This window comes from Arachis ipaensis, chromosome B6 (genome assembly GCF_059453495.1).
Source record: "Arachis ipaensis isolate K30076 ecotype BB chromosome B6, ASM5945349v1, whole genome shotgun sequence".
NCBI classification, from domain to species: Eukaryota; Viridiplantae; Streptophyta; class Magnoliopsida; order Fabales; family Fabaceae; genus Arachis; species Arachis ipaensis.
Genome location: NC_142441.1, coordinates 1,332,771 through 1,359,530, shown reverse-complemented (window position 1 = coordinate 1,359,530; position 26,760 = coordinate 1,332,771). Strand labels below are relative to the sequence as shown.

At 30.2% G+C, this 26,760-nt stretch overlaps 2 protein-coding genes across 3 annotated transcripts; both read left to right on the top strand.

Moving 5' to 3' along the window:
* Positions 1-795: 795 nt before the first annotated feature.
* Positions 796-5,377, top strand: LOC107645253 (flowering locus K homology domain). Of its 2 annotated transcripts, XM_088490267.1 has the most exons (8): positions 796-929; positions 1,306-1,854; positions 2,289-2,444; positions 2,955-3,201; positions 3,612-3,760; positions 3,985-4,269; positions 4,370-4,564; positions 5,015-5,377. In XM_088490267.1, the coding sequence occupies exons 3-8, from the start codon at positions 2,436-2,438 to the stop codon at positions 5,189-5,191; spliced, it is 1,062 nt and encodes a 353-aa protein (XP_088346393.1). In that variant the 5' UTR covers positions 796-929; positions 1,306-1,854; positions 2,289-2,435; the 3' UTR covers positions 5,192-5,377. The 2 variants fall into 2 exon arrangements, with proteins under 2 accessions (XP_088346393.1, XP_016204727.1); XM_016349241.3 differs by lacking the exon at positions 2,289-2,444 and having other exon boundaries at positions 842-929.
* A 2,995-nt stretch (positions 5,378-8,372) lies between these two features.
* On the top strand, positions 8,373-10,214 carry LOC107645254 (cytochrome P450 94A1). Its single transcript, XM_021103651.2, has one exon. The coding sequence runs from the start codon at positions 8,528-8,530 to the stop codon at positions 10,028-10,030; it is 1,503 nt and encodes a 500-aa protein (XP_020959310.1). The 5' UTR covers positions 8,373-8,527; the 3' UTR covers positions 10,031-10,214.
* The last annotated feature ends 16,546 nt before the right edge of the window (positions 10,215-26,760 follow it).

Here is a 26,760-nt window from a genome sequence, read left to right as displayed (position 1 = left end):
CTTATATTTTTATTTTTATTATTATGTTATTATTAATTTTTTAAGATATTGTTGAGACTTATTATGTCATTGTTGATTATTTAAAATTTAATGTTGAGATTTATTATACGTATTTAATTTTTTTAATTTATAAAACTATAAATCCAATCTAATTTAAACCGCTTGAAATTGGATCGAATGTTTTTTAAAAAAGTATCTAATCCAAACTGTATTACAATTAAAATTAGTATTTAGATCGAATGAATTTTTAACTTAAAATGGATTCGTACTGTGAACACCCTACCAGTATTCCAACTTTTATATTAAAAATAATTTGCGCTATCATTGAGTATATATTCATGCTTTTTTATTTTTTATTTTTTTCGGGAGAACCTAAAGTAAGTCCCCCAAAAAAACATAAACATACACAAATAAAAGTATAACACAAATTCCAATTTCTTACATTGAATGATATTTAAACATCGTATTGCCATTTAGAATATGTTTTAAAACCCTTGAAATGACATTTTTTAGTGAAGATGTAAGATGCGTAGGGCCCTATATGAGATCAAATTGCGAAAAGCTCTTTAAATTATAAGAATATTATTTATATATTAAAATTTAATTATTAATATTAATTTTTAATATATTTAAATATAAATATTCATATAATTTTTTTAATTTATTTTTGATATATATTTATATTAATTTATATTAATATCTAATTTTAATAATTAATTTTGATGTACAATGTATAAATAATATGGTCGTTAAAATTATTATTCGATTAAATTGAAAAGGCAAAATTAGAGAGGCGTGAAAACAAAATAAAAAAAAATAAAAGACAAGAACGAAAATATCTTATAAATACCCTCATCGTTAAACCTAACATTCTGCACGGCCTCTGAATCCATTCGCTTCGTTACTTGTTGAAGTTCTTGTAGATCCATGTAAGTTCCTCTAGATTAATGCCCTCAAAAGATATTCTTCTTCTTCTTCGTCTTCTTCTTAAACCCTAATTTTACACACTACACTTTCCACCTTATCTTTGATGGCTATTATTATTTCTTCGTTTTGAGCTTTTCATCTAACTAATTGAATTTATTTATTCAAAATTTTCTTTTTTGAAACTTTGGACGTTTGTGCTTTAGCAACTTTTAAGTGATTGTGTTTAGTTTCCACTACTCCAATCTACAGGAAGAAGTCTAGAAGGAATTAAGGAATTGTATGTTGCATTAGTGAAATTGTTTGGGGATTGTGTTTTAGTTTCAAATTCTGTTTGAATTGGTGCTGAATTGTTGTTGTTTTAACTGAGTGGTTTTGCAGAAAAATTAAGAATATAATATTGTGATGTCTGGGGAAGAATTTGATGGGCATGATGATATGGGAGGGTATGTGCCTGAGGACCCTGGTTTTCAACAAGATCATTCTGTTGAACTTGATGAGGGGAATGTGTTTGATAGCTCTGGTTTTCCTCAGCTGCATCAACTTGATGAACACCATGATCCAGGAAATTTTGCTGAGGATGCCAATCCTCCTGTGAATGATTTTGCTGGCTATGATGTTGGAGATTTTCCGGAAGACCCCAGTTCTCCACAAGAGGAGCATGTCATTGAAGAAAATCATGATGTAGGAGATGTAACTGAGAATTTTGGTCCTTCTGTGCCACAAGAAGGGCATGAGAATGATTCCCAAGGACATGAAATTAAGAAGTGGCCTGGGTGGCCTGGAGAGAATGTCTTCAGGATGTTGGTCCCGGTGCAAAAGGTTGGCAGTATTATTGGCCGGAAGGGTGAGTTTATTAAGAAAATCACAGAAGAAACTAAGGCGCGAATCAAAATTCTTGATGGTCCTCCTGGAACCATGGAAAGAGCTGTGAGTGTACTTTTCAGTTTGCTGGTTGTTAATTTGTGCAGTGACAGATAATCTTGGAATAACTTAACTGTTTGTTTTAAGCATATTATACGTATTTGTGGATATTGATCTTTGCATTCCTTTGAATATCTTCATAGTTACTTAGAACCTGCTGATCTATATTATTGGGGGAACTGCCTATTAATTTGATATGGAATTCCTTTTTGATCAAACAAAGTTCTTATACCATTAATCTGAAATTGAAATTAGTGATTGGTCCATTAGAAAACATGTTGTGAAGGAATGTAGTTAAAAGTTACTGTAGACAAGGAAGTAAAAGCATAAAAATAATACAAAACTAATAAACACACAAAGGAAAGATAATTGATCAAACAGTTTAAATATACATAAAAAGAGATGTATTTTTGTCACGATGACCGAGTGGATATGTGCAGGTTCAACAAATATGAATGACCAAAGTGGCTTCAAACAGAAGAACCAAAGCAGCGAAACAGCAACAAGCATATGCAAGTGCTGAGATGCTGTTTTTGTGTTAGCAACCAGAAATAGTTTGTGGAGACTTTGGTTGCAAGAAGCTTTCAATGTACCTGGTAACTTCAAAACTTGGTCGATTGGAGTCTTGCCACACTCCCTGAAAGTATTTCCTTGAAAGCACTTAAAATAAATAAAAATGATAACAACAAATAAAAGAAATCAGAAATGATAATGAAGTCATGAAACATGTCAGGAAATTTTACAAGTCTAATATTTACCTTGATCCCTGTAATTCGTTGGGTGGAACCTTGCTAGCATGAACAGATTTCTTCTAATATTAAGAAGTATTAATTAATTATTCTAAAAGAAATTTGTCATAGCAAGAATAAATGCTAATCAATTTAATCAGAGATTCACAACACAAGGTTCTAAGAATTGGTAATAAAATATAATGAATAAGATTATTCCCATATTTTCCTTGTTAATGCCACAATATCGATGAACAAGAAGATGAAACAATTAATGGGTAAGATAGATAAAATTATTTGCTTTAAAGTTTGGAAATGATCTATTGTACTTTTTGGTACTTAGTGTTTATGAATTCTCTTTCTTGGTGATTTTAAAAGGTAATGGTTTCGGCAAAAGAAGAGCCAGATCGGACCATACCACCTGCAGTTGAGGGTTTGTTAAGGGTTCATAAACAAGTCATCAATCTTGACCATGACTCGGCAGACACATCAGGTGCTGGGCCCTCAATTATCACTAGGCTTCTAGTCGCAGATACTCAAGCAGGAAGTCTGATTGGGAAGCAGGGTTCCACCATAAAATCCATTCAAGATGGCTCTGGTTGCATTATACGTGTTCTTGGATCAGGTTTGTTCACAGCTATTTTCGATTATGTTAGGATACCTTGCTAGGTTTGTTCCCATCTATTTTCGATTATATTAGGATACCTTGCTTATATTTGGAAACCAGTACACTTTACTTTTTCAGAATTATTTATCAAGTGGTCTTTTAGTTGATCTTATATGGCATATTCTCCCAATTTACATTCAGTTTTTTTCCCCTTTCCTCCCCCCCCCCCCTTTCTCTGCTGCATTAGTGATCAGACTGCTGTAATATAATTGTTTAGAGAGTTCATTAATTTCTTGTTAGAAATGGCAATTATATGTTACCTTCACTTGATGAAAAAATATGCAAGAAGAACTATTTATGATATTTAATCTTAAAAGATTTTGGTTACTGAGTTTTAATTTTCTTGAATAATGTACTATTTAAAACAGAAAACCTACCTGTGTTTGCTTTGAGAGACGATAGTGTTGTTGAAGTACAAGGTGAACCTGCTGGAGTTCATAAGGCAGTTGAACTTATTGCAGTTCATTTGCGTAAGTTCTTGGTTGACCGCAGCATAGTCGGAGTATTTGAAACAAAGGCAAGTCCTTTTACCTCCCCCTCCTTTTCTTTCCACGAAGCTAAAAGGTGCGAATGCGAAGATCAAAAAGTGGCTATGAAGTTTCTTTTACAATTTTACAATGTCTTGGACCTTTTCTAAATGTATATTGTTTGTGATGCAGCAATTTTATATGTTGTTTCGAAGTTACACATGCAACAACAATCTTTGCTAACAATTCTGTTGTCTTTTTTTTTAACTGTCAGATGCAAATGCCAGATGTTCGAGTCAACCACAATGCACCCCCACGCCAACCTTGGGTTCCTCCTCCTCAAGGGTTTCCAGCTCCTGGTGGTGGTGGGCCTGCTTTTGCACCCCCTAGTCAGCAATATATGCCACCATCACATCCCTATGATAATTATTACCCAACAGCCGACATGCCTCCTATGGACAAACAATTCCATCAGGCTCCACTATCTGCTTATGGCAGGGATCCATCCGCTGGAATTCATCCACCAAGTGCACAACCACAACAGTCTGCTGCAACTAAGGTGTCTTCTTTTGCCTAACTTGAGAATTTTTGTGGAGAGTGATATTCATTTGATGAGGCATCGTATCTTGATTTTATGTAATTTCGTTTCTACTGCATAGGTTACACAGCACATGCAAATTCCTCTATCATATGCAGATGCTGTTATTGGAGCATCAGGTGCAAATATCAGTTACATTCGTCGTGCTAGTGGAGCAAGTGTTACGGTTCAGGAGACAAGGGGAGTGCCAGGGGAGATGACTGTTGAAATAAGTGGGACTACATCAGAGATACAGGCAGCCCAACAGCTGGTTCAGGTATTTGATTTTAAAGGTGTACCATGTTTGCTACTGGTATTGTTTTTGGCAAAGTTCCAGTCTATTATGCACCCCGTGAGTTTGGGTAGATCATAATGAGATGTGTTGATTTATACTGCATAAGATTTACTTTGCACAAAGCCTTGAATAGTGGCTTCATTGGACAAAGACCAGCTCAAAACATGATTGCTCTAATACAAGTTCAGAAGTATTTTGAAACATGTGCTGGAGTATATTGTAATTATCATTGTCCTGTGAGTTCATGCTATTGTTTTCTTTCATTTGCCTGTCGATTTTCAAATAATCATATAAAACAATAAAAAACATAGAATTTATCAGAGCATTTCTGCGGGGAGTTCAGAATGTGATATGGCAAGTAGCAGTTTCTCAAATTCTGCCTTATTTTGGTTTAATTTATTTATCCGAAAAACCACATTCTATCTGATGCAGAACTTCGTCGCTGAAGCTGCAAGTGCTGCCCAGGATCAAGTGGCAGGAGCAATTAGCCAAGGTTACGGTTCCTATCCAACTAATGCTCCAGCATATGCTTCTCCGCCCTCTAGCACTGCTGGCCATGTGCCTTCTTCCGAGTATGGCCCCATGTATGGTACCAATTATGGTTATTAAGAAGCTATATTCAATTTTTGTGTAGTTCTTGTTGGGGTGTATTTTATGGTTTTATGGTGGGCTAGGATTTCTTTTATTTTCTTCTTTCTTCGTAGGTGGTGGCATTGTTGGTCTTGTCATGGTTTTCTGGCTGGAATAATGCCCATTTAAACATTCATATGGTATAAAACTTGCATTTGTTCTTTCTCTCGATTACTTGGATCCGAAATCCGCTTTATGCATTTTCTCCCCAATTGCATTATGCTATATTCCCCTGTAATATTTCTAGAAATCTAGTTTTCCTTCCTAGCAAGGAGAATTTTTTGCTTTTTTTTTTCGGTTCAGAATTTTCTGCTATGGATTATGGTTCTACAGTTTTACTTAATTGTCAATTATATAATTTTGGGCTTTCAAGGTTCATATAATGAATGATCAACATGATTTTCTTGCTACCGGGCTATTCAATGATTGAGTATCTTAATAAAGAAAAATTTCACAAATTCTGATTATTGCATGTTTTCTTGACCCAACTACTTATGTTATATTGGGTCATTAGCATGTTAAATTGAATGTTCCTACCTATGCTCTACAGAACTCAATTTGAATACGCAAATGACGGGAATGGATCTTTTCAATTGTTAAAAAAAATTGAGAGCGTAAAGTGTGATCTTTAACTCTTCATTGCTCTCTCTTTCTCATTTATTATTGGTCCCACTTACAAAACTAATGATGAGAGATCACATTTTATTCTCTCAATTGTTAAAAAAAATAGAGAGTATCCAGACAACCACACGCTACTAATGTCAGTTTTTATCGTGTTTCCGTTATTGATATCATGATCATGTTCGTATGGAACTGCTTAGAATATTATTCTCATATTCTGAATCAGAAGTATTTTATCGAAGATTCCACGGGATCAATGTTTCACAAGTTTTGCTATTTTGTTTTTCTTTTTGACTCCTTGAACATAAGCAATGAGAATGGACAGAACTCTTAAAAGGAAAAATCAATGAATAACAAGGCGTAAAGAGAATGAGCTAAGCTTTTTGTAATAACAATACACAAACCTACTACCAAAAAAAAAAAAAACAATACACAAACCTATAGAAGAGGGTTGAATATAATCATCATAACTTTCCCCATCATAAATTGCCACATGTAATAACTATGTACCCATGCTTCTTTCACGGCTGGTTCTGATTCTATCGTGGTTCTCAATTTGTTCTTTCTTTGTCCTATCATCCATTTTGTTATCTTTCTCTTTTGATAGAAAATTAGATTTAATTATGAATATTTTTTTCTAGTTAATCAGTTAATGTGAGCTTTGAAGCAAAAATAAAAGCTCCTATAAAAAACATCACGCATCACCTACTTATCATGGGTATGAAACATCCATAGTACTTTTGACCAAATGAACTCGTCGTTTATTGAAATTAGTCTAGAACACAAGTACACAACATATTGGATCTGTGAAGTGGCAACTGACAAGGCATTAAAATTGTATATTAGTTACCATTTAACAAGGCACAACCCAGTCATCAAGGATGAGTTCAGTTTGGTGTTAAAAATTGCATAAAATTTAATTATTACTTTTTACCAGTATTTTTATCTCAAACCAGTTTATGAAATCTATGATTGTGGAGCGTTGGAATTGAGCGAAGAAACCTTGTCCTAACAATATAAAAAAGAAAAAACAATAATTAGTTAGTAATAATATTGTTAATAATGTTGGTTGTAACTTGTAAGTATTGTGGTGATTGCTATTGTTAAAAAGAAAGACAAAAATACAGCAAGTGGATGATGGTAGTTATTATTACGAAGAAAAACAAGAGAAAGAAGATGATGGTACTTAAGTAATTTACCATATTATTTTTTAATTTTTTTTTATTTGGACTACCAAAATTCTTAATATATCTTTTCCCACCTAAGACAAAGCCTTCTTTCACACTAGAGTGACAAATTGAGAAAGCTGAGCACAGGTGCGTTTATCCAACAGTGTCTCGAATAATTAAACCCCTAAACCTCAGCACTTTCGTAGAACACGCACAAGGAAATTTTTCTCGTGCGACAACTAACGAATGTACATAAGCTAAGATAGCTTCAGGCCTTCAGTTATTGAATCTTCTTCCTTCTAGATTAAATATACTAATGATAATGATGATAACATTAAAGCTGATTATTTTTTAATGCGTGGTCAAAATGGACTTTTAGTCTTTTACACTAATAGGGTATTATTGCGTCATAAATAATAACAGTGACAATTGCGGTCCTTAAAGAAAAACATGTGTCTTTTGGGAGGCGTCATATGCCGTGGACTAAGTATATTAGGTCATTTGGCTCAAAATAAAATAAAAAAATTAAATTCTATTAAAATTTATTATTTTTAATTATTAAATCTCACGAACTTCTAATATTTCTCATAAAAATATTAATTATCTAATATTTTCTGCGTATGTTATTATTATTATTATTATTGAATTGAAGTGCTATTGTTGGGAAATCACCAATTTAAAGTATGGTGGAATATTTGAATCGACAACTAGAGTTAAATTTCAATTTGGCCCTTGAAATTTAGTCTGATATTTAAAATGACCTTCATAATTTTGTTGGCTCCAATTAAAACCCCCAAATTTACAATTGTGACTCTGGCTTGCTCCTGCGATCATTTTCGTCAGCAGAATGTTGATCTGATGTAATTACATAACATGGTGGACACTACTTAAACGACGGCGTATTGATTTCACGCCCAAACCATTTGAAAACCACGTCATTTCAGTTTTTTGTGGGTTAATAGGACAATCATAATTTGCAAAACATCAAGAAAAACCCTTACACTATGTGGTTTCCAAAGGGTTTGGGCGCGAAACCAATGCGCCGTCGTTTAAGTAGTGTCCACCATGTCATGCAATTGCGCTAGATCAGCATTCTGGTGACGGAAATGATCGCAAGGATAAGCTAGAGCCACAATTACAAATTTGAGGGTTTTAATTGGGACCAACGAAATTGTGAGGGTCATTTTGTGTATCAGGCCAAATTTCAGGGGACAAATTGAGATTTAACTCCGACAACTATTGACATGAAGATATTCTTATATAAAGAAAATAATTTAAAATTATTAGATAGATTCTGTTTATGAACATAAAAGATTATTGTGACCTCAAAGATATTCTTATATAAAGATAATAATTTAAAGTATGAACATAAAAAATTAGATTGAAAGTTTTGGCCATAAATTGTTGTGAGCGACGAGTTTACATACGTCATGAACAGCAGCAGTTCAAAATCCAAAAGAGTGAAAAGACATTATAAAAAGCAGAAGACTCAATATCCATTCAGCAATAAACCAAAACAACGAAAATGATTCAAAACATCATCTTGTTCCTGTTAATGTTCCTTCCCTTTCTCGTTTTCTTCTTAATCAAACCATATTCAAAAAAGAGCAAAACCAGTGTCATCCCAAAATCATACCCAATCATTGGCAGTTACTTAGCACTCAAGGCCAACTCCCACCGCCGCATCCAGTGGCTCTCCGACATCGTCCTTGCCTCCCCTGCTGCCACCTTCACCCTCCGCCGCCTTTTCGGCATCCAATCCATCTTCACCGCCAACCCCGCCACCGTGCAGCATATCCTGAAGAACAACTTCCCCAATTACCGAAAAGGCGATATCGTCGTCGGAACCCTCTCCGATCTCCTCGGAAACGGAATCTTCAACACCAACGGCGAGGACTGGAAGTTCCAGAGACAAGTTGCCAGCCACGAGTTCAACACCAAATCGCTCCGCAATTTCGTGGAGAACGTAGTCGACAGCGAACTCTCCGATCGGCTGGTCCCCATCCTGTCCGGCGCCGCCGCAAGGCAGGAAGAAACCCTGGATTTGCAAGATATCCTTCAGAGATTCGCGTTTGACAACATCTGCAGAATCGCGTTCGGGTACGATCCTCAGTACTTGAACTTATCATTTGAGAGAAGCGACTTCGCCGAGGCATTCCAAGAAGCAACCGAGATCAGCAGTTTACGGTTTCGCGAACCCTTACACTTCGTATGGAAGCTTAAGAGAGCCCTCAACATCGGATCTGAGAAGCGATTGCGAATTTCTGTATCTAAAGTGCGCGACTCTGCCAATAAACTCGTCAGAGAGAAGAAAAAGGAGCTCCAGGACAACTCATCGCTTGGATCCGTCGACATGCTCTCGCGGTTCTTGAGTTCCGGTCACTCCGACGAGGACTTCGTGACGGACATAGTGATAAGCTTCATACTCGCCGGAAAGGACACTACCTCTGCGGCGCTGACGTGGTTCTTCTGGCTGTTATCGAAGAACCCTCGCGTTGAGAAGGAGATTCTGAAAGAGATAAACGAGAAATCAGAAGCTCCGGTTTACGATGAAGTGAAGGAGATGGTGTACACGCACGCTGCCTTGTGTGAGAGCATGAGGCTGTACCCTCCGGTTCCGACGGACAGCAAGGAGGCGGTGAACGACGACGTTTTGCCGGACGGGACGGCGGTGAAGAAGGGAACGGTGGTGACGTATCATGTTTACGCCATGGGCAGGATGGAAAGCCTTTGGGGTGGTGACTGGGCGGAGTTTAGGCCGGAGAGGTGGTTGGAGAGAGTTGAAGGCGACAAGTGGCGGTTCGTGGCGAGGGATTCTTTCAGCTATCCGGTGTTTCAAGCGGGTCCCAGGATTTGCTTGGGGAAGGAAATGGCATTTTTGCAGATGAAGAGGGTGGTGGCTGGAGTTCTGAGGAGCTTTAGGGTGGTTCCCACGGCGGCCGACGGTGTTGAACCGGAGTTCATTTCGTTCTTGACCTCTCAGATGAAAGGTGGTTTTCCTGTTAAGATTCTTCAAAGAAAAGTTTGATTCACGGATCACTTTCTCACTCACGGCGGCCACGTGCTTGCATCCTTAGACTTTTGAGGAGTACTAAGCATCATTAATTTTTGTGATTTGTACCATTAAATAATTATTAATGATAATTTTAATGGCGTGAGATTGACGTGAAATTTTATTTAATAACTCACTTTTTTTTTTATTGATTACATCTTGGCCAAAATTTAATATAATTACTGATCTCTAAATTTTTCCTAGACTTTTTATTCATTTATATTTTTTTTTGTTTATGGTTAAATTTACTCTATATAAGTATATCAAAAATATTGATATTTCTTTTTTTTGGTGACTCAAAATATTGATGTTTCAGTTGTTTTAATCGTTGATCTAAATTATAAAAAATATATATAATATATATTAATTGAAATTAATTATTAAAACAACTGAAATACCTATATTTCACGATATCTTAAAATTTTTTCGTATAGTATATACTCAATAAAAGGTTTTTGTTTAGTTATTAATTATTATGCAGTATCTTTCCTATATTTGTTGTAAAGGCTAGATTCTTCTGTATCCAAGTAGGGGATTAAATGTAAGGAGTAAAAAACATAGTCCACGATCTAATTGATTTAATGAATAATTTTATTGATAGATTTTTTTTTTTTCTAATTGGGATTCTCTATACTCTTTCTATTTTTTATTGGTTTTTAATTGGGAATTTTTTATTCTATATTTATTTCATTCTTAAAGTGGCCTTTTAAATTCACATCGTTTACCATTTTAATTTGTACGATCAAATCTGAGTTACTTGTATGGTACATTCATCTATCTGCTTTTTTATTACAAATAAAATGATAAAAAAAAAAGGTCAAGTAATGTGAGTAGCATTACTATGCTGTATGCTCATTGCCAACTTGGGTTGTAAGTTGTAACACACTTCTTTTGGAAGGAGAATCTTGTCCTTTTTAATTTGCTGTGAAGCTTTAAAAACCTTGGTTCCATGTATAAAAGTGGAATTAAGATTATGTTAGGTAAACAATGAAAGTATAAACAACGTAAATAATGAGCTATACTTTAAGTTTATTAAAATAAAAAATATCTCACTTTATTTACACTTATTACAACCTTAATCTTTCACCTTCAACGGTTTTATCTTTCTCTCCTTTTAGTACAGCTGCTTCATTTTTCTTTTTCTATCGTGCTGTCAAAAACGCACCTCATCACCACCGTCGCCGTCTGAAGAAGCAACGCGCTGCAGTCGTTACACCTTTTTCTTCCATGCGTCGTGCCGTCCCTGTGCTCCTTGCAACCGATGTTGCCACTGCACCTTCTTCTTCCCTGTGTCGCGCCGTCCCTGCCGCTGCACCTTCTTCTCCCATGAGTCACGCTGCTCCTGTATTCCCCTCAAGCGACGCTGCTACTATGCGCCTTCTTCCCCCCTGCGTCGCACTGCGACCGTGCTCCCCCAAGCAACGCCGCCGTTCGTCCTCTTCTATCCTGCATCGCACCGTGCGTTCCGGACAAAGATGCTGGTCCTCTTCTCCGTTGCATTCGGTCACGTCTGGCTTCCCTAGAAACAACGCCACCGATCGTCCTGAACCCTCCCTGCATCACACCATTTTTAAAGAATCAACGCAACCACTCGTCTGTTCCGTGGTGTTAAAGAATGTTTCTTTTCATGTTTTCGAATGTTTCTTTAATGATGGATTGGATGTTTCTTTTATTTTAGGTAGATGTTATTTTGTTTTAGATGAATGTTTATTTGATTTTAGGTGGAATATTCTTTCTTTTAAAAATGATGTTTTCTTGAAGAGGGCGACGCGAGGGCGGAGACGCAGTGTAATGGAGGACGGCGACGCGAGGGAAGAAGAAGCGACGCTGGCACTGAGGAGGAAAGAAAAAGAAGAAGAAGAAATTAGATTGCAGACGCAACAAACGGCGTTGAGAAAAATTAATGTTTGTAGAATGAGTGAGAATGAAAATAGAATTAGGTTAAGTTTTGATTATGATTATTTACGTTGTTTAGTATAAATATTATCTTTCTATATTTTTTAATCTATTATTTAAGTTGTTTAGTATAAATATTATCCCTATATATTTTTTCTATCAGAGTCTATCAGAAATTATAAGACATACACACAAATGATTATTGTGAACAATAAACTTATCTGAAGGAACACACCAATTTATACCCAACTTCCAACTTCCTATATAATGTTGAGCCTATCAAAGGTAGAAAAAACTTTCATATGAAGCCAAAAGTAAAGCAATTTCTACTGTGAAATAATCGAGAATAAAGCCTTGCAGGATAAATATAAACATAACAATACTATTGTATGACACTACAAATCTTGAAAGCAAAGATACAAATAATAGACTATCACTAACTACTTTTAATTGGGGACAATTAACAAATTAATCAATATTCAATCTGACCAAACTTTTATTTTCGACTACCAAATAATATAAATTACAAAGAACTAATAAGGTTATCTTTTTCAATACAGTTCATCCATCCGGAATCATTTGTTTAAAGAAAAAGAAGAAAAAGAAGAACAATTTTAAAAATAATAATAAAATCGTCAATATCAACATTAATGGTCCAAAAAAAGAAAAAGAAAGGCCAAAAATGACAGTAAAAAATAATTGCATCAACACAAAATCAATAGCGTGAAGAAATAAATGAAAAAATTAATATAAAAATTAATTTTTAATGTACTGTTAGTATAAAGTAGTTTTACATATATATTCAATTATTATGTAACACCACATCAGTAAAAATAATTACCTTTTACATTGATTACGTAAATGGTCATTCAAAAAAACAAATATAATTATACGACTGTGTAAAATATTTTACACTGTCAGTACATTAAAATTAAACTCTCAACATAAATGTCATAATCTTTGTAAGTGAATGAAAGTATCATCATTATTTTTATTTTTATTTTTTTGGGTATGAAGTATCATCATTTTCTTATTGCCAAGACCAAGAGTGTAATCAATAAATAAATCTAGACATTTCATTAAAGAGACTACAAGTCTACAACATCAAACAGTAGTTCTTAAAGGTCTATGCTTCTTTTTTTTTTCTTTTGGTATTTGAATGGTCTATGCTTCCTGAACAAACATTCAATATGTCATAAGAATATGGTACTTTTTTTTATTTTATTCACTTAGGCATTTGGATTTGATAAAGGCCAACAAAAACAGAACTTTTTTTCTAAGGTTTGTGGACCAAAACCAAATAAAATTGGTCCAAACCCAAAGTACCTACTTTTGTCCAAAAATAAAAACATTGAGCACATTAAGGTCCATCAACATGTTAACATAATTACCCAGTCTAAACAATAATAGTTTCACGTGCAGCACAGAAACAAAATAAGTTCCCTTTGGAAACGCTTGTCAATCTACAAATTTTTTAGGCACAGTTAGTTAGTTAGTTTATTTTTTGTTTTGGGTTAGGGCTGTCAATAATCTGAAGCCCAAGAACAAAAATAACTGAAGTCTTACAATACAATTGAGAAAATATGTGTTAAAATATGTGAGGAGTGTGTAGGTGTGTTTTGTACCTAAAATTGGGGGTTGTCCAATCCACCGACCAAAAAAAAAAAAAGAGTGGGCTAAAAAATAAAACTGATGTTAAATGATGTAAATGAAGTATATTATAAAAAATTTTGGCTAATTATGGTCAAAATTTTTTGGTTACCAAACTTTTTTCCTTTTAGTATATTGTATTTGAATTTGAATTTTAGCAATGGCCGAATCATGGATAAAACTTTTAAATATGTATGTAAATTTGTGCATGATGCCTAAAATTAAGGTTATTCAGTCCACCTGAACAAAAAAAAAAAACCTACACATAAATATTTATGAAATTGAGTGGTCGAACTGTTGACGTATTAGTAATTTATTTGTCTCGTGAGCAATTATATCTGGATTTAAAATTTGGTTAAAACCAAATAGTAGAAAGAAACTCCTAAAAGGTTGTTGTGTATGTGTACATGTATGTGAATGTATAATGTATGTGAGTTTATGAGGTTATGATATCTAGAGTTTAAAGTTGTCCAACTCAAATAACAAAAAATATTATGAAATTATAGTAATGAATAAAACTTTGATGTTGCTTTCCAAAAAAGGAAGTATTTTATTTATTGTTAAAACATGAAAAAGTAATTTGAATCGGTTGAGTGTTTAGAAAATAAAATATTTTTTTGAAGTGATATTATGTGAAAAATAATATCGAATTGAGCTTTATATATATATATATAAAATAGACACTTACTAGTGTTCAATATAAATGCCACGTTATTTTGATAAATAATTTCGGTGAGAAAATTGGATGCAGGTTTTTTAATGAAAACAATTAAAGGTCTTTTAGTATTTAGTTCTTAATATAATGAAAAAAAGAAATCCAATGTCAGTGTGTAGGAAGTTTCTGGGAGAAGTATCCCTTTGCTTTGAATTTGAATGATATACTTTGAAAAATAAGTCCATGCATGGTGCTGACTCAATTGGGCAATTAGCGTGAAGAATGATGCCATTACCATCATCAAGTTCACACACAGGGGGTCAAATCGTGGTCTTCAACTCCTCCCATAGTTAAGTTAGAAATAGAAGCTATTCAAATAAAGATATTTAAAATATTTTTAAAAATATTTTTTAATAATTAAAATATATATAATAAATTAAATTATGTTATTTTTGTTAAAATTAAATTAGATAAATTAATTTGGCTAAAAAAAGTAAATTACACTTTGAATCGATCTAAATTAATATTTTTTATAAAAATAACTATAATATTTTTATTATAAAAAATAACTAAAATATTATTATTATTATTATTATTATTATTATTATTATTATTATTATTATTATTATTATTATTATTATTATTTGAGAATTTTAAATCCTAACTTTTCTCTTTTTTTTGTACCATCGTAGAGTTAGGGTTTAAGATTTTTAAAATTAAAAAAAAAAAAAATATATATATATATATATATATATATAATAAAAATATTTTAGTCATTTTCTATAATAAGGTTACGTTATTGTAGTCATTTTTTATTAAAAAAATATTAATTTAGATCGTTTTAAGATTTGGTTTACCGATTTTTCGATTAAATTAATTTATTTGATCTAATTTTGACAAAAATAACATAATTTAATCAATTATATGTATTGAATTTTAATTACTAAAAAATATATTTAAAAAAAAATACATTTTAAACGTTTTTATCTTAGTGGCTCCTATTAGAAATATATATAACTTGAATTCGTAGTTTATCTTTCCTATTATTAATATGTTAATGTTAATTTAATGATGATGAAGAAGGAAGAAAAATATTTTAACCATTTTTAATGTATTTTTTAGTTATAAAATATATTTAGGTAAAATTATAATTTGATCTTTAACAATTTAGATGTTTTATTTTAGTTTTAAGAATTTTGGGATTCAATATTTTACCATTAAATTTGACTAAAATAATTAGTGAAAAATTTGTTATATTAGTGATTATTAGTGGATCGATATTATTTACGTACAAAAATTAAACATTATATTGATGTTTAAATATATTAATTATTTGTGTCAAATTTAACTGTGGATAACATTTAATCCGTTTAACATTTTTTAGGACTGAAATAAGATGTTTAAAATTTTAGAAATCAAATTAGAATTTGACCAAGACGTTAGAGACTAAAATAGTATTTTATTCAAGTATATTTCGTGTTAATAAATAATATGTAGTATTTTTAAATTCATCTTAAAAATATACGGATTAAGAATAAGGTTGATATGTGATGATATATTTAAATGTGTTTAAATATATCTATAAAATTATTTTTTATTGAGATACAGTTGGATACGAAAAATACATGTTAAACGAGTGTTATATCTAAAATGTATTCAATATATAAATACGACAATTTAACAAAATATTCGTACTTTTATAGAATAAAATTGAGATAAACAAAGGGTAAGAGAATAAAATAATGAAAACATGGCTAGGGACGATGGCTTTATTTTTTATTTTTAATATTTAAAAAAAATTAAAAATATTAAAAGCAGAATTTTATTTTTATTTTTTTTGCAGTTTTATTTAATAATTTAATTTTTTTTACTTGAGATTCACGGCAAAAACTCGTGCAATATATATTTTAGGTAAATTATCAAAATATCATTTGAAAGTTTATATTACCGATCAAATTAATTTTAAAAGATATAAATAATAAATATATCCTTAAATAATTTTAAAATTGACAAAGATTAAAGATAATTAGATTTTTTTATAATTGACAATATTTTATATTTGACAAATAATTTTTGTATTTGATCTAAATATTTGTAAAAATATATGATAATTATCTAAAAGCTACATGTAAAAAATTTGAGCAAAAATTTATGCATTTGATTTGAATAATTATAAAAAAATCTAGATAACTATTTGAAACTTATATATAAAAATTTAATATCTATGTTATAAAATTATTTATCTTAAAAAATTAAATTGATATTAAAAAATACATGAATAATATTTATGTTATGAAATTATTTATCTTAAAAATTTAAATTAATATTAAAAAATACACAAATAATTATATCTTTAATAATTTTTTTCGTGCAAAAATCTCTCTTTTAACTTGTGTTAATTTGTGGCACAAATTTCTTTATTTTTTTATTGGCCTATGTAAATTTAACAAGTTTTATTAAAAATAAAAATATACCATGTTTTATACGCACAGAAAGAAGAAACACATCAAAATTGGAATCTCCAAGACCTGGTGGATCGGAGATACGTAGTTATATAGATAACACATGACATTTCTAAATGGATGGATTTAGATTCTTTAAAATTTGAATTTCATTTTAAAAAGTAAAGTGTGATCTTCTATCCTTGAATAGTTTCTCTTTTATATTTATTATTAGTCTCACTTATTATGAAATTAATAGTGAGAAATTATACTTTACTTTCTAAAGTAAAATTCAAATTTTAGAGGATCCAAATCCTAAATCGATATATGACAATAATCTTTATGACATATAGCATTTTTATGATAGTGAAATGTTAGATGGGAAGGCAATTCATTTAATGAGGAGGATAGTGGCTGGTTGAGAGTTGAGAAGGACAATTCATTTCATGACATCATTGATGAAGGATATTAGTGGAACCGGCCGCCTCATGGCTGCGGCTGCGGCTGTGGCTGCCGCCTGCCACTCAACGACGACCCAAGATTAGTAAGGAGCCTCGTATTTTTAGTGCAATTTGAAAGATTGATGGAACAAATCTGAGTTTGTCAATGCACTAGCTTAGCTAGTTAAAAGTTTTTAATCCGTAACAGGTGGATATTTATTAGCGAATTTTAAAAATAAAAATAAAACAATTATGTAGGATGTAATTAATATTGGTCTGTTTTGCAAAGCAACAACACTACCACCATTACCAAAAACGACGACATTAATGATTGCAATTCAAAAAAAGATTGAGATCGAAAAATAAAGATAAAAAAATAGAAATTATATTAAATTTTTGTATTATATTTAACATAAAATATATAAAATTGAGTTATATTTAAATATTATATTTAATTTTAAAAAAATATAAAAATTAAAATAAATAAAATTATTTAAATATTAATTTTTTCCGTTTTAATTTTTTTTATATCACAAAAACAATGAGTGTGGGGTTAGTAAGACATTAAACAACTTCCAACTCGAGCAAAAATCATTGCCCTCTATTATCTGGATATTTATATATAGAGTATTTATTTAAATTGGTACCCAACAAATTTTAAAATAAATGTTTTGGTCTTTAACAAAAATTAATTATTCAATTGATCTTCAACATTTTTTGGCATCGAATAATATAGTCTTTTTATTTCAAGGAAAAGGAGTTCCGCGATAATTAAGCTAGATTTCCAAAAGGCTTACGATAGGGTCAAGTGGGTCTTTGTGGATATTGTGTTACAGAAGATGGGATTTGGTCAGAGATGGAGGGGCTGGGTCAGGGAATGTGTTTGCTCTGCCTCTATGTCGGTTCTTATCAATGGATCACCGTCGAAGCCATTTAAAATGGAGAGGGGGTTGAGACAGGGAGATCCGCTATCACCTTTCCTGTTTGTTCTAGTCGTGGATGTCCTGCATAGGATGATTGGCGAGGCAGTAAGGAATGGACGCATCTCTCCGTTGTTGGTTGGGAAGGATCGTATTGAGTTGTCTCACCTGCAGTTTGCAGATGATACTATCCTATTCTGCCCACCTGAAGAAGGAACCATAAGAAATTATCAGCGACTGCTGCGATGTTTTGAACTGATGTCTGGCCTGAGCATAAATTTTGAGAAGTCCAACATTATCCCTGTCAACTGTGATAGGCTGTGGGTCAGCAGGATGTGTCGGTTACTAGGATGTACAGAGGCGTCTCTACCGATCAGATATCTGGGCATTCCCTTGGGTGCAAATCCGAAAAGGTTGAAGACGTGGAAACCAGTAATTGACAAGGTTGAGGGGAAGCTGAGTTTGTGGAAAGCGAAGACTCTGAACAAGGCAGGCAAGTTGGTCCTAATTAAGTCGGTGCTTAGCAGCCTCCCTGTTTACTACCTCAGTTTATACAAGATGCCAAAGGCAGTGGCTGAGAAGCTGATCTCTTTACAAACGACAGTTCTTATGGAGCTCAGATGGGGGGAGGCAAGGGTTACCCCTTGTAAAATGGGAAGTTATTATGGCTCCAAAGAAAGCAGGAGGACTGGGGGTTGGAGATGCAGTTATTCGAAACTCTGCGCTGCTATTTAAGTGGTGGTGGAGGTTCTCAAGAGAAGACTGCCCACTTTGGAAGAAGGTAGTCTGCTCATGTACCAATATGGATCCTGCGGTAATGCTACGTGACCAGCCTGTCCCCACCCGAGGAGGTCCTTGGAGGGATATATGTCAGCTTCAGGTCTGCGAGCCGCGACTGCGAGAAAAGATGATAAGTGGCTTGTCCAGGGTGCTCGGAAATGGCAGAACGATCCGCTTTTGGGAGGATAGCTGGCTGCCTAACGGGACGTTGAAAGATAAGTTTCCTAGACTCTACTCGGTTTCAGCCCTTACCGGCGCCTGCGTAGGAGATTGTGGGTTTTGGGACGGCTTGGATTGGATTTGGAGCTTCCAGTGGAGGAGGGAATTGTTTCAGTGGGAGTTGGATTTGGTAGGACAGCTTCATGAGACACTACAGTCAGCCAAGCCTACAAATGAAAGAGAGGATACGGTGACTTGGAAATTTGATAACACAGGTGCTTATTCAACGAACTCTTTCACTCAGATGATGCAAGCGGAAGCCCTTCCGGCTGAAGTTACAAGTTATAGTTTCACGCGGGCCATTTGGAAAGGGTTTGTCCCTCCAAGGATTGAGCTCTTGTCTTGGTTTGTGCTTATTGGAAGGGTGAATACTAAGGACCGGTTGTGTAGACTACGTGTTATTGATCAGCATGATACGCTGTGTGTGCTATGCTCTAAGTCTGAGGAAACTGTGTTCCATTTGTTTCTTGGTTGTGATATCACCTGGCAGGTGTGGTGTGCTTGGCTGCAGGCGTTTGGTAGGAGTTGGTGCCCTCCCGGTAATCTCAAGGAACACTTCGAAAGCTGGATAAACATGGCAATCTGGAAGGTGGAGAGAAAGAGGTGGTTCCTTGGGTTCTTTGCTGTTATCTGGACAATCTGGTTAGAAAGGAATAGCAGGCTGTTTCGAAATCACAGTTCCAGTATGCGGGAAATTATAAACAAGTCATTTGCGCATGCAGAGGAATGGATTGGCGGTGCCCCCTTTGGTTGTTGACACAATATCGAATTTAATAAGGCGTTGTTTAATTTATGTTTTCATGAACCATGTGGCTTTGTACTTGCTCCACTCTATTGTGTTGAGCTCCCTTTAATTCAAAAAAAAAAATAGAATAAAAATTTTAAATATTTATATTTTTTTTTATTATCAAATATCTATCTGTAACCACTTCATAACTCTCACTTAAGTTACACTTACAACATACTGTCTTTGATCTATTATAAATATACATCACATGCACATTCATCATATTTCACTTTTTACTGCTAATTTAATACAGCAAAAACTAACTTTACTTATATCGAATAATGGCGATATGCACGACACACCACCACCAAACAGTCTCTGTACACACTGTTAAAGCACCATTATGAACTTGGATAAACGTTAATGGGGTGAAGAATATGAAGGGTTAGGTCGTAAACTTAGGTGAGGGTTTGTGATACTTGTATTTTTATAAAGAAAAAGGAAGAGGATGCGTTTTTTTTATACAAGGTATCCACTTAAATTCAGGGACCTTTTTGACTTATAACAAAAATTTTAGGGGACCTATTTGACTTTAGAACATTGAAGTTTCGAGAATCAGGAAACAAAGGTGGGGACGAATCTGTCCCCTCAAAACAGCATCGTTTGGCGTTGTCCCAAAACGACGTCATTTTAGTCACATGTCCCAGAAATAATGTGTCCTGCGACACGTGTTGCTTTACCTGACACGTCATACTTACAACCTCTATTTAGGAGAGATAGTGTCATGTTAACCGGTTCAATCTGACTTAGAAATTTATATGGTATATATCTAGTAATCTTGGGACCTAGAACCTAATTAATTTTTTTGGGAGACAAATTTATCGAACTGTCAAATTTTTAGGGACCTATTTAAAGTATTACTCATTGAATAATTAATTTTTATTAAAAACTAAAATGTTCACTTTAAAATTCGTTGAGGATCAATTTGAATAAATACTTTTATATATATATATATATATATATATATATATATTTTAACACTTTCAATTAATGAATCAGAATATAAATTCTAAAATTTACTGAGCAAAAACAAAACAAGCCACAGCTCCACTTCAAAATAATTTTGATAAATAATAATCACAAAAAAAAAAATGAACATTCCACAAACACTAACTATGAGAAATTTTACATTCGTCCTTCTAAAAAAAATGAACATTCCACAAACACTAACTCCACAAAAAATTATAGTTTTCTATCAATTTAATGACATAAAAAACAAACACTAACAATGGCAATATAAAAGCCCAAGATGGTAAAGAAGATGGTGGACTGAATGAACTCATTAAAAAGAGTAATTCATTTAGTAAAAAGGTAGAAAAAGTACCTTGTGGATAAAAGATTATGAGGTGTAAGAGTAGTGCATCACAGATTATTATTGTTAGGTAAACGATGACTATTTTGAACAATATAAATAACCACCAATCAAATAAGAATATATTACATTTTAATTTAATGTTATTAATTAAATTTAAGATTAATTACTCTTTTAACTCTATTAATTTATATTATTCATATATTGTTTAAAAATATTATTAGTTACTTATATTTTTTTTATTGCTATTGTGGAAGTGTGAGTTAGTTATAACATAATAGAAAATACATGGTTAAAGAAAAAATAGGAGTGTAGAATTATTAGTGTAGTATTCTCTGGAGTAGACAGTATTATTTTATCTTTTTTTATTGTTTTCTTTTTATAATTTATCAATACTCCTTCACGTTTTATTATTGATGTTGATCATTATTATTATTGTAATGATGGGGAAGTATAAAGTATTATTTTATATTTTTTATTGATTATTTTAATATTAATTTATTAAGTGTTGGTAGATTTTTCATAATTTTATTAAATATATAGAGTTAGAATAAATTAATTATTTATCTGTAGTGAATTAGACGTTGAAATGAAAAATTATGAATAAATTTTACTAAGATAAAATAATTTTAAAAAGCAGATGATGAATTCAATAAATCGGTTATCTATCTGTAATGGATTACGAATTAAATAAAAAACTATAAATAAATTTTTAATAAAGCTAAGTGATCCTAAAGAGAAGATGATAAATTCAGTTGCTTATTTTTTCTTATGTTCTTTTTTTATGATGAATATGCTTTCAAAATTTTTAATTCAATCCAAAGAATTTTTTTTACGCTCATTTTTCTTTCAATTATTTTTAATTTTTATTCATTATTTTAATATTAGTTTTTCAGGTGTGAGTAGATTTGTCACAATTGTATTAGATATATACAGAATTAGAATAAGTTGATTATCTATTTGTGGTGAATCAGACGTTGAAATAAAAAATTATGAATAAATTTTGCTAATATGAAATAATTTTAAAAAGAAGATTATGAACTCGATAACTCGATTATCTATCTATGGTGGATCATGAATTGAATAAAAAATTATAAATAAATTTATAATACAGCTAAATGGTCCCAAAAAGAAGATGGTAAATTCAGTTGTTTATCCTTTCTTATGCTCTTTTCTTATGATACATAGGCCTTCAAAATTTTTAATTCAATCAAAAAAATTTATTCTTTACGTCCATTTTTCTTTGAATTATATATCTATTTCATCTTTAATTTTTTATTAATTATTTTAACATTAGTTTATTAGGTGTTAGTAGATTTGTCACAATTTTATTAGATATATACAGAATTAGAATAAATTGATTATTTATCTGTAGTGAATCAGACATTGAAATAAAAAATTATAAATAAATTTTGCCAAGATAAAGTAGTCCTAGAAAGAAGATATAAACTCTATAAATTAATTATTTATATACAATAAATCAAAGATTAAATAAAAAATTATAAATAAATATTTTATAAAGGTGAATGGTCCCAAAAAGAATTGTTAGCGTAGTATTCTCTGCAGTATACAGTATTATTTTTTTTATTGTTTTCTTTTTATAGTTTATCAATACTCTTTTATTTTTTTATTATTGATGTTGATAGTGGTCATTAATGTAATTATTGGAAAGTATAAAGTATTGTTTTATATTTTTTTATTGATTATTTTAATATTAATTTATTAAGTATTAGTAGATTTGTCACCATTTTATTAGATATATGTAGAGTTAGAATAAGTTAATTATTTATCTGTAGTGAATCAGACGTTGAAATGAAAAATTATGAATAAATTTTGTTAAGATAAAATAATTTAAAAAAAGAAGATGATGAACTCAATAGGTTAGTTATTTATCTACGATGGATCACGAATTGAATAAAAAACTATAAATAAATTTTTAATAAAGCTAAGTGATCTTTAAAAAGAAGATGATGAATTCAATTGCTTATTATTTTTTATATTCTTTTCTTGTGATGCATATGCCTTCAAAATTTTTAATTCAGTCCAAATAATTTTTTCTTTAAGTTCATGTTCTTTTGAATTATCTATTTGTTTCATCTTTTATTTTTTATTGATTATTTTATTATTAGTTTATTACGTATTAGTAAATTCGTCATAATTTTTTTTAGATATATATAGGATTAGAATAAATTAATTATCTATCGATGGTGAATTAGACATTGAAATAAAAAATTATAAATAAATTTTGCTAAGACAAACTAGTTTTAAAAAGAAATGATAAATTCAATAAATTAGTTATCTATATGTAATAAATCAAAGATTAAATAAAAAAGTATAAATAAATTTTTGATAAAGCTGAATGGCCTAAAAAGAATTGTTAGTATAATATTCTCTGAAGTCTGGAATATACAGTATTATTTCTTTTTTTTTTATTTTCTTTCTAGAGTTTATCAACACTTTTTTATTTTTTATTATTGATATTGATAATTGTCATTACTATCATTACTGGGAAGTACAAAGTGTTGTTTTATATTTTCTTATTGATTATTTTAATTTAATATTGATTTATTAAATATTTATAGATTCGTCATAATTTTATTAGATATATGTACAGTTAGAATAAGTTAATTGTTTATCTATAGTGAATCAGATGTTAAAATGAAAAATTATGCATAAATTTTATTAAGATAAAATAATTTCAGAAAGAAGACGATAAATTCAATAAGTCAGTTATCTATCTATGATGAATCACGAATTAAATAAAAAACTATAAATAAATTTTTAATAAAACTAAGTGGTCTTTAAAGAGAAGATGATAAATTCAATTACTTATCATTTTTTATGTTCTTTCCTTGTGATGCATATGCCTTCAAAATTTTTAATTCAATCCAAATAATTTCTTCTTTAAGTCCATGTTCCTTTGAATTATCTATCTGTTTCATCTTTAATTTTTTATTGATTATTTTATTATTAGTTTATTAGGTATTAGTAGATTTGTCATAATTCTATTAGATACATATAGGATTAGAATAAATTGATTATCTATCTGTGGTGATTAGACGTTAAAAATAAAAAAATTATGAATAAATTTTACTAAGACAAACTAATTCTAAAAAAAATGATAAATTTAATAAATTAGTTATCTATATGTAATAAATCAAAGATTAAATAAAAAATTATAAATAAATTTTTGATAAAGCTGAATGATCTTAAAAAAAAATTGTTAGTATAATACTCTTTAGAGTCTGAAGTATATAATATTGTTTCTTTTTTTATTATTATTTTCTTTCTATAATTTATCAACACTTTTTCATTTTTTATTATTGATGTTGATAATTATCATTACTATCATTATTGAAAAGTACAAAGTGTTGTTTTATATTTTTTTATTGATTATTTTAATATAATATTAATTTATTAAATACCTGTAGATTTGTCACAATTTTATATATATATAGTATTAAAATAAGTTAATTATTTATCTATAGTGAATCAGACGTTAAAATAAAAAATTATAAATAAATTTTATTAAGATAAAGTAATTTCAGAAAGAAAATGATGAACTCAATAAATTGTTTATTTATCTATGATGAATTACCAATTAATTAAAAAATTATAAATAAATTTTTAATAAAATGAAGTGGTCCTAGAGAGGAGATGATGAATTCAATTATTTATCATTTTTTATGCTCTTTTCTTATGATGCATATGCCTTCAAAATTTTAATTCAATCCAAAAAAATTTTTCTTTAATTCCATTTTTTTTAATTATCTATCAGTTTCATCTTTAATTTTTTATTGATTATTTTATTAGTAGTTTATTAGGTCTTAGTAGATTTGTCATAATTCTATTAAATATATATAGGATTAGAATAAATTGATTATCTATCTGTGGTGAATTAGACATTAAAATAAAAAATTATGAATAAATTTTGCTAAGACAAACTAATTCTAAAAAAAATGATAAATTTAATAAATTAGTTATCTATATGTAATAAATCAAAGATTAAATAAAAAATTATAAATAAATTTTTGATAAAGCTGAATGGCCCAAAAAAAATTGTTAGTATAATACTCTCTGGAGTCCGGAGTATACAGTATTGTTTTATTTTTTTATTATTTTTTTCTATGGTTTATCAACACGTCTTTAGTTTTTATTATTGATGTTGATAATTGTCATTACTATTATTATTTGGAAGTACAAAGTGTTGTTTTATTTTTTTATTGATTATTTTAATATAATATTGATTTATTAAATATTTGTATAGATTTATCACAATTTTATTAGATATATGTAGAGTTAGAATAAGTTAATTATTTATCTATAGTGAATCAGACGTTAAAATGAAAAATTATGAATAAAATTTATTAAGATAAAATAATTTCAGAAAGAAGATAATAAACTCAATAAGTCAGTTATCTATCTATGATGAATCACGAATTAAATAAAAAACTATAAATAAATTTTTGATAAAACTAAGTGGTCTTTAAAGAGAAGATGATGAATTCAATTGCTTATTATTTTTTATGTTCTTTTCTTGCGATGCATATGCCTTCAAAATTTTTAATTCAGTCCAAATAATTTCTTCTTTTAAGTCCATGTTCCTTTGAATTATCTATTTGTTTCATCTTTAATTTTTTATTGATTATTTTATTATTAGTTTATTACGTATTAGTAAATTCGTCATAATTTTTTTAGATATATATAGGATTAGAATAAATTGATTATCTATCAATGGTGAATTAGACGTTGAAATAAAAAATTATAAATAAATTTTGCTAAGACAAACTAGTTTTAAAAAGAAATGATAAATTCAATAAATTAGTTATCTATATGTAATAAATCAAAAATTAAATAAAAAAGTATAAATAAATTTTTGATAAAACTGAATGGCCCAAAAAGAATTGTTAGTATAATATTTTTTGGAGTCTGGAGTATACAGTATTGTTTTATTTTTTTTATTATTTTTTTTCTAGAGTTTATCAACACTTTTTTATTTTTTATTATTGATGTTGATAATTGTCATTACTATCATTACTGGGAAGTACAAAGTGTTGTTTTATATTTTCTTATTGATTATTTTAATTTAATATTGATTTATTAAATATTTATAGATTTGTCATAATTTTATTAGATATATGTATAGTTAGAATACGTTAATTGTTTATCTATAGTGAATCAGATGTTAAAATAAAAAATTATGAATAAATTTTATTAAGATAAAATAATTTTAGAAAGAAGACGATGAATTCAATAAATCAGTTATCTATCTATGATGAATCACGAATTAAATAAAAAACTATAAATAAATTTTTAATAAGACTAAGTGGTCTTTAAAGAAAAGATGATAAATTCAATTGCTTATCATTTTTTATGTTCTTTGCTTGTGATGCATATGCCTTCAAAATTTTTAATTTAATCCAAATAATTTATTCTTTAAGTCCATGTTCCTTTGAATTATCTCTTTGAATTATCTATCTGTTTCGTCTTTAATTTTTTATTGATTATTTTATTATTAGTTTATTACGTATTAGTAAATTCGTCATAATTTTATTAGCGATATATATAGGATTAGAATAAATTGATTATCTATGAATTAGACGTTG

Bases quoted from the DNA above. Each gene is read 5' to 3' on its own strand.
- LOC107645254 (XM_021103651.2), top strand. From the start codon at position 8,528: ATGATTCAAAACATCATCTTGTTCCTGTTAATGTTCCTTCCCTTTCTC.
- LOC107645253 (XM_016349241.3), top strand. From the start codon at position 1,330: ATGTCTGGGGAAGAATTTGATGGGCATGATGATATGGGAGGGTATGTG. The intron at 1,855-2,954 runs GTGAGTGTACTT...TGATTTTAAAAG, and splicing joins CTGGAACCATGGAAAGAGCT to GTAATGGTTTCGGCAAAAGA. The intron at 4,270-4,369 runs GTGTCTTCTTTT...TCTACTGCATAG, and splicing joins AACAGTCTGCTGCAACTAAG to GTTACACAGCACATGCAAAT.